The sequence below is a fragment of the Arachis duranensis genome, chromosome 1, assembly GCF_000817695.3.
Source record: "Arachis duranensis cultivar V14167 chromosome 1, aradu.V14167.gnm2.J7QH, whole genome shotgun sequence".
NCBI lineage: Eukaryota > Viridiplantae > Streptophyta > Magnoliopsida > Fabales > Fabaceae > Arachis > Arachis duranensis.
In genome coordinates, this window is record NC_029772.3 from 5630608 (window position 1) to 5645786 (window position 15179).

General features: G+C 33.9%; 2 protein-coding genes across 2 annotated transcripts; one reads left to right on the plus strand and one right to left on the minus strand.

Moving 5' to 3' along the window:
- Positions 1-595: 595 nt before the first annotated feature.
- LOC107491115 (U-box domain-containing protein 44-like) lies at positions 596-6499 on the minus strand. Its single transcript, XM_016111915.3, has 5 exons — positions 5932-6499; positions 4079-4882; positions 3357-3663; positions 2639-3103; positions 596-2122 (listed from the first exon to the last, which is right to left on the minus strand). The coding sequence occupies exons 1-5, from the start codon at positions 6355-6357 to the stop codon at positions 1002-1004; spliced, it is 3123 nt and encodes a 1040-aa protein (XP_015967401.1). The 5' UTR covers positions 6358-6499; the 3' UTR covers positions 596-1001.
- A 3874-nt stretch (positions 6500-10373) lies between these two features.
- LOC107470928 (protein FAR1-RELATED SEQUENCE 5-like) lies at positions 10374-12825 on the plus strand. Its single transcript, XM_016090377.1, has 6 exons — positions 10374-10872; positions 10953-11105; positions 11265-11992; positions 12082-12219; positions 12403-12480; positions 12571-12825. Exons 1-6 carry the CDS (start codon positions 10374-10376, stop codon positions 12823-12825), a joined length of 1851 nt encoding a protein of 616 aa, XP_015945863.1.
- Positions 12826-15179: the final 2354 nt, after the last annotated feature.

A 15179-nucleotide genomic window follows, 5' to 3' on the forward strand; every position in this document is an offset into this window, starting at 1 on the left:
AAGAGATCTAAAAATTTTTGCATACAATTTTTAAAAAATTATTCAAATATTTTTTTAAAAAAATTGAATAAAAAGAATATTTTTAATTATGTTTGTCACTTTCTTTGCTTTTTGGGAGTTTATATATCTCTCTCTTATCTTTTTGAATATTTTTCTTAATGGTATATTATTCCTAATAATATTTGAGTCATTGAGTAGTTTACCCTTTAGAAAAGTCCTATGTATGTTTATTGAGTCTTATGTAGCGGTATAGCTTTGTTTGGATGGAAGAAAATAAGTGAAGAGAAAGTGGAAGTTAATTTTCTTTTAGTTGTTTAATTTGGACAAACAATCCACTTCTCTTTCATTTCTTTCTTATGGGAAAGAAATTTTTAGGTAAATTCCACCACATTTTTCATTTCTCTTCTATACTTTTTTCTCTATTTCCTTTTCAACTAAACAGGAGAAATTAATCCACTTATCTTCTATTCTTCTCCCTCCCACTAATTTTCTTCTCACTTCGCCTCAAACCAACAAAGCTTAAGTGTTAAGTAAATGGTTGGTTTTACAATGAGGCAAGCATAGTTATGGATCATGATAGTTCTATGACCTTTTTGAATGAAGAGTGAAGAGTGCTTTTGCAATTTAAAGATAGTATTATTTGTTCATGCATGTAACACGTTTATTAATTGGATCATAATCGTTGAGACCATCAAATGGGTGCTCTTGTTAGGCCTTAAAGCCTCTTGTAGCACCCTTCTTTTAGTTCAGTGCATGAGGGGTAATAAAAATAAATAATTGATATCTTGCACAAATCATGATCTAGTTTAACCACTAACATTAAATATTTTCTTGCTTGTTAAGCCCTATTCAGAATTAATTATGACCCTATTACAGATTTTATGTTGACAAATTATGCTTGCTAACTAAACATTTGTAAACTGATATACAACAAAAAGATAATTGTTTAATCATACATGCACTATGTCAATGAGCAACAATAATTATCATTGAATTTCTTGCTATCTCCTAGATCTAGATTGACTTGATTCCTTACCACTAATACCTGATAACTGCTTAAGGAGTGTTAGAGCATCTTGAGCATGCTTCCTTGTGTTGCTATTCCCATGCTTGAATGCTTCAACCAAGCCTCTCACAAGAGGCTGATTGAGTGCATATCTTTGGCTATGATTCTCCACTCTCAGTATTTTCTCTATTATCCAAATTGTCTTCTCCTGAAGCTCCCCAGATCGAACCTCCGTGAAAAGAGTGATCACTGAATCAACCACGCCTAGATGCTCAAGCTCATCAACAGTTCTTTTGAAACTACGCGAATGGTAATCTAAAAGGAGAGTAGATAGTGCATCCACAGCGGCGACCTGAACACTTGTGTCGTTGTCACTTAGGAGATCAACCAATGGCTTGATAGAATTGGTCTTGTAGAGGCACAGTTGAGTGGAGTTGTCGCAAGGGATGTTGTGAATGGGACATGTGGAAGGTTGATTAGAAGCTTTCCCACACATGAAGACAAGGTAAGAACAGAATAAGCTGCTAGAAGATGATTGTCCAACTCCAAACTCTCTATCCGTATTGCGCAAGCTTCCGAGCTCTGACAAGTTTTTTAAGCCAATGGCAGCAAGGCGTTTTACCTTTGGTTTCGAGGTATAGTCCAGCTGCTCGCAGAAAACTGACATGAGGCGGTTTCCTGTGATTACATTAAGAGTTTGTTGATCAAGGTTTTTAGAATAGTGAAGCAAGAGTCCAAGAAGGCCTTCCTGCATGCCAGAGTGTGAAAACCTTGCATTTGTAACACGGCTCTGGTTTTTCAGAGTAGTTACACTCCATTCCACAAAGTTGTCTCCTAAAAGTGTCTTCACTTCAGCTTCTGAGAGCGAAAGGTTGGCGAGTATCTGTGCTGCTTCTGATCTCTCATCGTTTGTTGATTGGTTATCTAATAGTTTATCTTCAAGAATGGTAAGTGTGTTTGAAAGCCTTAGCTCGTTTGTTAGATCTTGACTACACCATTCGGATAGTTGTCTGGTAAGCTTAAAAGCCAAGAGTCTGTGTTCGATTTCCGAGTGTTGAAGAAATGGCGCAACCATTCTAAAGCTACCACCAGACACGATTTGCATGGCTACCGACTCTGAATAAGATAAACAAATGTAAATAATCTTTAGAACATTCCAATACATAATAGTAGGAGTCAATAACTTTTAAAGCCAATGCAAAAGAATAAGATGTTATTTGAAAACTAGCAGAAACTAATGAACTAATGTAATGCTGGTGACAGAAACATTGACTTAAAAAAATTTGGATTTGCTGTAGATTTTAGTTTGGGATATAATGGAAATGCAATTTCGGGTACTTCTAGTCATAATGATGAAATTCTTCTCCTATGAAGAATAAAAAAACATTGTTGTATTTAACAAAAGGTCTATACTCTAAACTCTAAAGAGGTGTCACAAAATAGCCTAAACTAATTATTGATAGTAGAACCTTGGAAAAAGGTGAACATATGGTGAAAGTGAAGTAATTATTCTCAGTTTGAAACATCTACCTATTGTGTAATACAAATTAAACAGTAGAAAAATTGCGAAATCAACATGACCTGGAGTAAAGAAATCATTGAATTAAAGAATCACAATCACACTATGAATACCTGATGCTTGAGGAGATGAAGTAATCCCGCAGAGAATGCGAAGAATGGTCACTTGACATTCAGAGGACACATAGTTTAAGATCCCCAAAAGTCCGAAAACAATATTTTCCGACTGCATTGGATTTCCCTTCTTGTCAGCAGATGCTAGCTCCCAATTCCCTGGCTTTGAAACTATATTTGCAATTGTTGAAGCAGCTAATGACTTAAACTCACATGAAGGATCCTGCTCATTGAAAAGAATTTCCAGAAGAGATGGAAGGACTGAAGACTCAACAAGGATGGCTGCATTGTCATCCAATCCAGACAAGTTATATAATGCTTGCAAACTTGGTCCCATTCCTTCTGGATTAGACAACAATTCGACAAATACTCTGGCGCCGTCCCTAGCAATTTGTTCTTTACAGCTATTTGTCAATGTCATCCTTCCCACCAAAGAGGCCATCTCTATCTTAACGCCATCAGAACCTGCTCCAAAATTCATCCAAATTCCAATTTGACATATCTAATTTTAAGCATCTACCAGTTAGTAGAAAAAGATAAATATCTAGGCACTTAAAAGACCAAGTTGTCACTGCAGTGATCATTTAGATACTGCATGAGAAATATAATATAAATTGTTAGCAGTTTAATCTTGTGAGGATCAAATTATTAGTTTATGTTGATTTATAACCAATCCATACACTCCAGTGCTTTAAGCATAAACTAGTGTAATACATACCATCACGTAACCGTGAAAGTAATGGTTCAAATCTTCCAGCTGCTGCCAAGCATTGAACATTAGCTTCCACTCTCTCCATCTTCTTTAAGACTTCCTCGGCTAAATTAGACAGAGAGGGATATTCCAGATTTCCAGCCATACTTGACAGAAGAACTAATGCACCTTTCTCCAACGCAATTCTTACGCAACAATCTTCATCGTTGCAGAACTCTGATAACAACTTGACAGCATACTCTCTCTCTTTCTCAGAGTTCCCAATAAGACTATGTATAGCCAATCTAGTGATACCCCTTTCAAGCATTATTTTCTGGCAGTATGTAAAGATTTATGTTAAATTCAGAAAGTAAAAGCTTCTCCTTTTCATTAATACCACAAACTAAAGGAAAATAATTCAATGAAACACCACAAATTGAAATCACAGAAAAGCTATCAGCTAATGGTTAATGTAATTTCTACTAAGACATATGGAATAGAAGAATTGCAGCTAACAGAGCTCTAAGCAGATCACTAAGTTCAACCCTTGTAAAGCATAATCCATAATCGTATTCTCTTAGAAGGATCGAAATTGCAGCCACATAATTTTATGCACATTAATTCACTTTTTCATGCCTAAAAATGGAATTTATGCGTATTGGTTGGGGAAAATGTATGCAAGTGTTTTGTTAATGTACTCAGAAAATTTAAACTTGAAAGTAAGAATAAAAAAGATAAATAAAACTGACCCTGCTTTCTTCGTCCTTGGCTATGCTAAGTAAAGTCATTAGAACTTTGCTTCTCAAACGCGATCCAATAGTTTTAGAGTTCTTGCTAAGAACAGTCACTATCAATACCACAATGCCAGCATTCCTGATAACATATCTGCTAGTGGGGTGTTCTTCAGAAACCTTATAAAGATTATCCAGCGCTCGCTCGACGTGATCAATAGACAACGGCTCCTCAATCAGATGCTGTGCTGCAGATTTGACTTGATATTCAACAACCCTGCCAATCCACTCCTCAATTGCCCCTGCCAAGCCAATGTTGGGCTTCAGCTCCAAGGACTTAAGAACGGTTCCAGTGACCGGACAAATGAGGTCGATGCCATTCTCAATGCACCTTGAAAACCAGTACTCAACTGCAGTCCTCTCATAGGTCTGAGAGGACTCCAGCACCACAACAGGGTCTGTCATCACTTCCTTGGTCAATGGGCAAAGGAAATTTTTGAAGGGCATAATTGGAGCATTAGCATCATCATCATCTTCAATATCAAAGTCCATATTCCGGGTCACTATGGCAGGTTTGACGGACCAGTTCTTAAGAATTCTCTCCAGGGAAGCCAAAATTCTTGTCTCGAGGACCGACTTGGAGCGCAAGGCATCGTCTTTGAAGAGGTTCACTTGGGTGAGTAACTCAGCATGATCATGAGGATCCACCCCAAAAGCACGAGCCAAATCCATCATAATGGCACTCTGCACTGCTTTGCTTGTATCTCTCCCTTGCCCTTCCTTCTCCAATGCACACAACACCCTCTCTTCATTCTCTGTGACCTATCATAAAAAACATTAACGACAATAACACAAAAGATGAGCCAAAAACAATGGGGATTGGATTTTGTTGTTGAAGCTTAATAAACTAAAAAGATCAACGTACTTCTCTAATGGTCAAAATCTAAGTATAGTTCTTTAGAAGATTTGGTCGTTGTCCAATCTAAACATGCATGGTGTATATTATTCTTAGTGATACATGTCTATGTCTTGATGTTTAGATTGAATTGCAGCACTGCAAGCATCGTGGTGTAACATATCAACTCATCTCTTAATGTCGCTGGCGAACTAAGATGACCAACAACGTAATCTCATCGCATTTTAAGTAAAATTAATTGGATAAACGGTGAAAATTCAGGTGCAGTCAACTTCATGTGAAATTGATAGTTGGGAGACGTTAAATGATTTGACTGATAAATTTTCATCTAACAGTTTTCAATTATCAACTTCACGTACCTGTACTTGAGTTTTTTCTTTTATGTATTAAGAGTACATGTTAAAAATATTAATGAAGAATTTTTTTATAAAAAAAATAAAAAGTTCCATATATTGTTTATTATATATTTATTTAAATAAAAATTTAAAATTGTTTACTAATAGTAACGTTAATATATGTCAACAAATGTTAGCTAAACCCATCAAATAAACGAGAAAAAAGTACCATATATATCACTTGCCATGTCAACTGTTTTTGTTGTTGGAGACCACTATTAGTCACGTTTGGATACTTTGTTTTTTTTTTTTGGTGACGTTTGGATACTTTGTTTAAATGTTTTAAAAATATTTTTATTGTTAATATAAATGGAAAGTATTTTTCTTAACAACCAAATAATTCTACAGCACTTTTGATCAATGAAAATTTTTTAAAAATGATTCATTTCATGCAAATTAAAAATTTTTAGAACAAAATTAAAATAAAATAAAATTAAAGATATCTTAAAAATTTTTTTGACAAATTTTATTTAAAAACAAAAATATAATTTATGCTAGCCAAATTAATTAAGCTGATAAAGTGAAGGACTAAAATGAATGAAAAGAAATGAAATTTGTACCCTAAATTGTGCGAGCTTCATGTCTCTGCTAAGATCGGAGACCTTCTTTCGAAGCTGAGGGAACTCCTCAATCCCCGAATCAAGCAACGCCAGCCACCCCGAAATAGCGGCGGTTTGTTCTTGCAGCGACGAGCACAGCGTTTTGCAGTTCAACAAAACGAAGATCTTGCTAGCGTTTTCGTACAACGACACAGTTTCCGCCGCCTTGGATAGGTCGCCGGCAATGCCTTTCAGCGCCGTCTGAACGGGCAGCGGTGGAGTGGGCGGGAGTAACAGGAGGAGTTGATCGAGGACTATCTGGAGGCGGCGAGCGAACGCCGAGAAGCAGCGGGGGTTGTGGAAGGGACGGCGTGGATCCGGCGGTGGAGCGCAGAGGTCGGAGAGGGAGGCGTGGATGGAGTGGAGGGCGGGTGCAGGAGAGGTCATGGTGATGGTGTTGAGTGATAATTGTGGAATGATATTGGTTCATTGTGTGACGAAAAGAATTGAAGGAGTTTGAAGAGAGTGTTTCAATGTTTTGATGGAGGAAAAAATATTGCTTTCTTTGTTTGGAGAAGAAGGAGAATGAGAAGAGTGAGTCAACGCTTGACTTTTGCTTTGACTTTTGTCATCTTACACGTGGGTTGCCTGTTTGGACCTCAATGCAATGCATTGGTAATTTGTGACAAATTTCACAGAAATGTAAATGTATTTAGTGGACTAACCAACATATTATCTATTTTTATTTTCAAAATATTTAGTTTATGACAAACCTGAAAATATTCATTTGTTGTAGTATTTGAATTAATTATTAAAATGTCATTATTTTTAAATCATTTATTTATATGCTAAATTGCTAATGCCTATTTATATTAAGTTAATAACACCTTTCTTTTTAATGTTTAAGAGGCGCGAAATCAAATTACACTTTTTAGATGTAAAACACTAAACTAAAAAGCATTCTTTTGTTAATATGCTTAGTTATGTAAGACGTTTTTGAATAAAATGTTAAGTACACCGAAATATTAGGAAAAAAGTTTGGTAATACTAAAGAGAGGGCGTCTAATGGGCAGTTTGTACTCTAAGTTATCATACGTGCCTTTAGTTAAATTTAATTATAAAAAGAAAATGTTTTATAAAAAATTTTAAATTAATAATCTTAATACATGTCTTTAGTTAAATTCAATTATAAAATAAAAAAAAATAAATTCTGAACAAATAAATTTCTAATTAATTTGACATCAAAATGATGTTATTTTATTTGAATAAATAAGAATAAATAAGTCTCTAATTAAAATTTAGAGACAAATAAATACTTATTCATTTTATATTACCATTTAATGTTCAACTCAATATGTTAACGTAATAATCAACTACTTCTATTGACAGATAACAGTAATATTAATAGAAAGAAAGATTGCATTGTCTTAAAAAACAAGAGCAAAGGGTTATTTTTTTTTTCTCCAGAAATGGCATTGTCATTCTACTCTTGCTATAAAGCATTTCAAGGTTTTGAAGGTCAGCTTTTAGCTAGAAGAGTCTACTGTTACAGTAATCACCATAGGGCGAGGTAGTTGCTACTTTGTTCCTCAGAAGACAGACAAAACTATTGAGTTGGAAATGGATAACGTTTCTAGTGTTTCTAAAATTATGGGGATCATAATAAAATCTAAACCAACTCAATTTGCAAAGTGGTAAACGCCAGCAAGTTGCAATTTTCTACTAATGTTTCATTCTCTCTTTTGTAGACAGTTCTTTCTCGTTTTGATAGTGAACGCATTTGTTTTTCTGATGAACTAATTCATAGATGATATCCATTCTATAATCTAAAATATGGTGAAAACTAAGATATAGTCGACTTCTCGTGAAGTTAATACTTGAGAATCGTTAGATAATTTGACTAAATTTTTACCTAATGGCTCTCAGATATTAATTTCACGTGAGTTTTCAACCTAAAATATATAGATGGGATATATTATATCAATAGAGAAAAACTAGTTATTAATGAATTTAATTGTAAAAAAAAATTATATGATTTATATGTTTGCACAGATACTTTATATTGTAAAAAATGCGTAAAAAAGGTATTCGACACAGGAGAAAAAACGCTTGAACTAATTATGAATTCAAATTAATTATTATTTTTTCTCTTTACTAAACCCTTGGGAATATAAGTTTTCTGTTGATTATTGCGTTAGTTTAGTTTCTTAAAAGGTTCAAAATTTTGGTTTCTGAGTAGTGAGCGATGATACGGAAGATATTAATTAAGGCGCATGAAATAATCTCCCGAGAACAAAACTGCACGTTGATAATTAATTGGTGATTGCTCTCGTATCCTAACATTTGTGCTAAAACTCATATTCTATATATGTGGACCAATATAATATAGACATGTGACATCATTAATTCTAGTCAATTAATAATTAAATAATTTTAAAATCTTAGTCTTCTCTTCCTATCAAAACACCCACTGGCTGAACACCCAATTCTTCATATCTGAACCTCTCTACTATTGTCGTTCACCGCCGCCGCTCACCGACACCGCTAGATCCCTTCTATCTCACAGGCGTTCGTCTATCTCCATCTCCATCACCCGTCGTTAGCCTCCGTGACCACGATTACAGCGCCCCCTCTTTCCGCCTCCAACAGCAATGTCGCCGCCGTCTCTCACGTCCTGAGCCTCCGTGACTCCTGTGTTCGCGCCTCCAATCCACCAGCGTAGCGGCGTTCCCATCACCACACCCTTGACGTTAGGTTAGGCATTTATCCTCTGATTAAATAATGAATTTCATTTTTTTTGTTATGGGATTGTTTCGATGCTTGCATGTTCAAACGGTGAATTTCATTTTTATTGATTTCTTTATGAAACAAATTTGCTGCCATGGATACAATTTTTCTATCTGTATATCTACTATATAAGTTCAATTGTTGAGCCAATATAAGTTCACTGTTTAATCCTAAAATTGCTATTTGGAATCTTGTTTAATTATCACCCCAAATTACAGAAGAAACAATAAATGATTGGTTGTGTGTATACCAATTCTATGAAGAGCATTTGCATTTGTCAAACAGGTTAAGCTTTGGAAATTAATATTTAATTTTCTCTTGAATGCAGTTGAGTTATGTTTAAAGTTTTGAAATTCGACCTATCATGAAACTCGGTTAAGCTTTTTTTTTCTTTTCTGTTTGGAGTTTTGGAACTTAACAAATCATGGCCGTCTAGTTTAATTTAATTTTTTTTTGCGTGTTTGAAGGCAGTTTCATCATTTCCATTTTTAATTTGTTTTTCTTATCTAATTTAATTTGGTTGTGTTTGTCTTCCTTCTCTCATGTCTATAGGTATTTAAATAGTTTCATGCTCGTTTTAAGTGGTATGTCTTTTTTGATTATCATGAGTTGTGCAGAGATGTTATTGGTTTCAATTCATCACATTTCCATTGTCAATCTACAAACCAAACCCAAATAGAAAGGAGAGAGTTAGCTGGTATCACTTTCATTCGCCCAAAATTGTCTCATTTTTGTGAATTAGCCTGTATCTAATTATACATGTGAAAATTGACTTCATGGCAGTCTTAGTGGTGGCTTTTCTATTTGTCTAATATATGAAATTATAGAAAATTGTAGTCATGGAACTTATGCCTATTTCGTCTGATCTATGCCTTGGATTGTGTTTTTGTGTTTGAATCTAGCGAATTATAATTATTTAATTTATCATTTATTTTATTTTTATTAAGTTATTTTTTTTCAAGTTTGTTAGTATCTTAATTAAATATTTTTATGATTTATTTTTTCAATAGAATTTCATCATAAACATAAACATCGATGACAATAAGAACTTAGAGGAGTCTATCGAATGTGATGAGCTGTGTTTTGGGTATGATAGTAGTTCTGATAAGGAGGAGGAAGATTTTATCAACAATGAGGGTAAATTTAGTGAATCCATGGAGGTATCAAATTGTAGCTATAAAATTCAAGAAGTTGAGAAGAAGTTAAATGAATTAAGCTATGATGACATGTAGGGTATTGAGTTTGATACTGTTGATCAATGTTGTGATTTTTATAGAAATTATGCTAGAGTGCACGGTTTTGTTGCGAGGCTTGACGAAAAAGGACAAGATTTCAATGGAAACATTAATATGCGATAGATGGTTTGTAAGAGAGAGGGTACACATAAAAAAAGTACTTGGAGATGGAGAATAGAAAAAAGATCACAAGCTAATCACACGTGTAATGTGTCAAGCAAAGATTATATTTCACTATGACTTGATTTTACAAAAGTGGCGGGTCACCAAATTTGAAGAGACTCACAACCATGACCTCATCCCACCTAAGTATATCCAGTTCGTTCCGGCATATCGAACAATGACTGACGCTGATAAAGCACAGGCTGATAGTTTGCATTTTATGGTGTTAGAACTTGTCATATAATGGGGTTCATGGTGGCACAAAAAGGAGGCCCGAACATGGCGGGATTCACAAAAAAAGATCTATATAACCATTTTGACAGATCGAGGCGTGCTAAGATAAAAGATGGTGATGCACATGCAGCATTGAGTTACCTAATTTCTAAGGCAGATGAAGATCCACTATTGCAAGGAAAGTTTACTTTGAAGGATGGTAAGCTTGATAATTTAGTGTGGGCTGATGGATCTAGCATCACTGATTACCAATGTTTTGGTGATGTGTTGGCCTTCGACACGACATACCAAAAAAATAAGTATAATAGGCCGTTGGTTGTCTTCTCAGGAACAAATCATCATGGACAAACATGCATTTTTGGTTGTGGTTTATTATCCGATGAGAAGCGGGAAACCTATGTTTTGGTGTTGAATATGTTCATGGAGATAATGGGTAATAAACAACCTATAGCCGTGGTGACAGATGGAGATCTTGCAATGAGGGAGGCAATAAAAGAAGTTCTTCCAAACGCTGCACACCGTCTTTGTGCATGGCATCTATACCGTAATGCCTGTGAAGCTATAAAAAATTCAAAATTCTTAGATGGGTTAAAGCTCTTAATGTATGGAAATTTTTTCCTGAAGAGTTTGAGAGAAGATGGCATAACTTGATATCTGAGTACGGGCTTTTTGAGAATGAATGGTTGCAAAAGACATACGGGATCAAAGAAATGTGGGCTTCCTCATATTTAAATGATAAGTTTTTCGGTGGAATCAGGACTACGTCACAATGCGAAGGTATCCACTCCTTGATAAAGAATTACATTAGTAAAAAGTGCTACCTGTTGGAATTGATACACAACTTTAATGAAGCATTGACATAGTATCGGACAAATGAACTCTTATCCGATTTTAAATCATTGTTTACAACTCCTGTGTTGACGACGTGTCTTCAAGACATTGAGAAGCAAGCTGCCGATATTTTTACTAGAAACATGTTTAAAGAGGTTCGGTGTGAGATAGAAGAAGCTGGCAAATTAAATGTTGTTACACATTCAGTAAGCAACAATGAAGTTAAGGTGAGAATAAATAAATACAGGCAACTCGGGAGGGAATGTGAAGTACAATATGATAAAGTCACTAAAAAGTTTGCTTGTGATTGTCGTTTGTTTGAAAGTCGTGGCATTCCATGTTGTCATATTCTCTGTATTATGAGACATGACCACATCGATATCATTCCTGATACTCTTGTCTGCACGAGGTGGACTAAAAATGCTAAGAAGGATTATGTATGTTCAGTTACATCCACAGAAACTGACTCTGAAAATATTGCTGGTATTAGATATGGTGCTCTAGCAACACTGTGTTTCACATTATGTGAGTCGGCATCAAAGAATCGAGATGACTTCATGGAGATTAGAGATGACATTTTTGGACTAATCCAAAAGCTTAAAAAGAGACGCGATCCCGAGTCCAAGGTTCTTTCTAATGCGTGTATGGTCGGTGACCCAACTGTTGTGAAGACAAAGGGAGCCCCTCGTCTAAATAGATGGGCAATAAAATCTCGTAAGTGTTCTCATTGTACATGTCGTGGTCATACGATTCGAAGGTGTCCCGAATTATACAGCAGAGACGTCCTACATACTAGTCATCACCAATCGAGTGATGAACTCAATGATGTGAAGGTAATTTTAATTTTCTGTTTTATCAAAATTTTTAAAGATTATTTATCTATTTATTTAAATATTGTCTAATGTATTTTATTATATTGTAGAGTTATTCTGAGGAAGAAACAAATTACCAAAGCAATGATGAGAGCAATGTTCAGAGTGTAGATCGCAGATATTTTAGTGACAATGGAACAAATAAATTAGCTACACAAAAGAATAAGAATGGAGTTAAGGCTACCAAGGTATGTTAAAGTGAACATCAATATATAAATTTGCCTCTTCATAAGAACCATTATTTTTTTGTTTAATATATTTTTTTTTCAAAAACAGTAATTTGTAGCAATTTTATTATATATGCATTTTAATTTTAGATTTCATTAAATATATACTTACTTAATCATGTCATATGAGATGCCTATATGTAGGATACAAGAGTTGATGACACAAGTCTAAGGTCCAAAAAGCATAAACGAAGATGTTCTAATATACATAAGGCACATAAGGTTTGTATCGTGAATGGATTACACATATAATAGTAGTGTTTTTTTTTTAACTAATAAAATATTAAACTTTTTTTGTGTGTATTTTTTTAGAGTGGACAACCAAATAACCATGATATTGGAAAAACATGTCAACCTAATCTAATAGATCATGTGAAGCTCCAGAACCAGCATTTGAATGAATTACCTGTGTATCCTACCTTTTCAGGATTTTCCGTTCCATCTTATCATCCATACAATGGAACACCATTGTACCAGTCATATTCTCCATATTATTATAATGTGCCTAATGAAAATCTATTTTGGAATGGAGAGGTTCATGATCTTAATAAAAATAGAAAGCAGTGACTCGTGACAGGAAGTCTTGGTATGGAGAAGGAAGAACATACAAAAAATTTTTATTTTAAAACTTATGTGACGACATTTTATTGTTTTATGAATGAAATTTTCTGAACTAATTTTAACAGTTTAATTATTGAAATGTGGCCTATATAAGATTGAGCATGAACTTAGTTGATGGTCCAATATATAATTTTATTACCATCTTACCTTTTTAATTTGTTTATCGAGATTAAGCCCAATATTTTTTTGGTGACTAGATTAAACCCAATTACAAGCACAACATTAATCTTAATATCATGTTTGTTAATTATTAAGTATTAATTTATGCATCAATTTTGTATATCTCCTGTTATTCATAATCTGTCACACGATATTAATAATGAATTGATGTGAGATTTAGTTATAAAAACAAAAATTAATTAAATAATAAAATAATTATTGACCACAAATTGATTCCCAGAGTTGACTATGAACCAATTACATAGGAGATTGACCATGAAACAATTAGTTGAATGAATTGACAATTAATGCGTATCTCATAATTGCAATAACAACTTAATTGCAACATATTAATAAATTAGTAAGTTTTATTTAAAAAAAAGAAATAAATCATTTACTTATAATCATTTATTATTGTAGTAATATATTGGTAACGTATATATAAAGTTATTTAATATGTATTTTTCTAATCATATATCAAGTTGTAACGTATTAATAATTTAATAGAATATATTTTAAAAAGGATAGCAAAAATTATTTATTTACTTTTAAATCTTAACCCTAATGTTAAATGTTAAATAGGATAACATAAATGTATTTAAAATAGGATAACCTAAATATTACTATAAATGCCAATTTATCAACGCTAAACTCTAATCAAGTAAGTGAATAATGGTTTAACTTATTACTATATGCTTAAATTTGAATTACGTGAACTAGTAGATTTGAATTATATGAACTTAAAACTCAAACCCTAATCATTAACTTCTAAACTTTAAACTATAATATCTAAAGTCTAAACCCTAAACCCTAATTATTAAAAAAATTTTAAAATTGTTATTATTGGATTATCGAACCGGCCAAGAATGGGCCGATCGAATCGAACCGAAATCCGGCCAATTTTCAAATTTTTCACCAAAACGGTCCCGTTTTGTTCATTAATAAGGAAAACGGTAAAGTCCTGAACCCTAATCCACTTCCTCTTTCATTGAACACTTACTCACTCTCCCTAACTCGGCCAGCTGTTTCGCCGCACGGCTCCACACCTCTGTGCTTTAGAAGGCACCCTCATGCCCTAACTCTATAATGAAGCCTCACTTGTCCTCATCTTTTATAAGATTATAAGATTTTGGCTGATGAAATTTCATGTAATGCTTTAAATTTGTAATGTATTTAAAGGTTTACATTAGATTATAATTATATTTTAGGATGTTTATTTATAATTTATTTATATTTTTTATTATAAAACAGTTTTTTCCAAGATTCTGAAAATCGAACCGGACCGGCCGGATCGACCGGGTTAACTGAAAACCGGTTAGTAGGCCGGTCCGGTTAACGTCTAAAACTAGCCTGCAAAAAACCGGCAAAAAACCGACCGAATTTTTTGAAGCTCTGGTTCTCCTCTTCAGCATAAGGCATCGTTTTGGTAAAAAAAAAAAAGAAGAAAAGAAAAATGCGTAGAAGACCCCAATCCCCTCTCCCTTCTATCTCACTCTCCGTATTTACTAAAATGGCAAAATCTCTAACCCTGTTAGAGCAAACAGCCGCCGCTACTCTGTGCTTGCTGTGAAGCCCGCTTTGTCCACGCCGTCGTCGGTCGTGAGTACTTCAATTTTCGCCGTTCTTTATCAACATATTCTTCGTGCTCCTCTTTATTTTCATTGATTTCCTCCCTTTATTACTTTAGTTCTATGACCGGTCCAGTTTTCGCAACTTTGGTTTTTTCGCTTATATTACGGTTGAACCAATTGAAGCAGTAAACCAGTAAATCAGTGATTAAAACGGTTTAAATCTTAAACTCTAAACTCCTAGGTCTAAACCCTAAACCATAGATTCTATACCCTAAACCCTAACTTCTAAACCATAAACCGTAAACCTCAATTTGAATTACATCAACTAGTAAATTTAAATGACTTGAACTTAAAACTCGAACTCTAATTATTAAATTATAAATCATAAACCCTAATATCAAACTTCTAAACCTTAAACTCTAAATTCTAAACTCTAGATCTGAACCCATAAACAGCGTATGTTAAGTAAATACTTTATGTTAAATAATCTTATATATAATTCTAATAATTAATATTAATCTTTAAATATTATATTCTAGAATATTTAAAAATTTATTTAATTCTTTTAGA

What these genes read in the sequence shown, in the direction of transcription:
- LOC107491115 (XM_016111915.3), bottom strand. Translation starts at nt 6,357, where the DNA reads ATGACCTCTCCTGCACCCGCCCTCCACTCCATCCACGCCTCCCTCTCC. An exon ending in TGAAGCTCGCACAATTTAGG is followed by an intron (nt 4,883 to 5,931) that starts GTACAAATTTCA and finishes TTTTTATGATAG; the next exon opens with GTCACAGAGAATGAAGAGAG. An exon ending in CCAAGGACGAAGAAAGCAGG is followed by an intron (nt 3,664 to 4,078) that starts GTCAGTTTTATT and finishes ACATACTGCCAG; the next exon opens with AAAATAATGCTTGAAAGGGG.
- LOC107470928 (XM_016090377.1), top strand. Translation starts at nt 10,374, where the DNA reads ATGGCGGGATTCACAAAAAAAGATCTATATAACCATTTTGACAGATCG. An exon ending in GACTACGTCACAATGCGAAG is followed by an intron (nt 11,106 to 11,264) that starts GTATCCACTCCT and finishes CGTGTCTTCAAG; the next exon opens with ACATTGAGAAGCAAGCTGCC. An exon ending in ATATACATAAGGCACATAAG is followed by an intron (nt 12,481 to 12,570) that starts GTTTGTATCGTG and finishes GTATTTTTTTAG; the next exon opens with AGTGGACAACCAAATAACCA.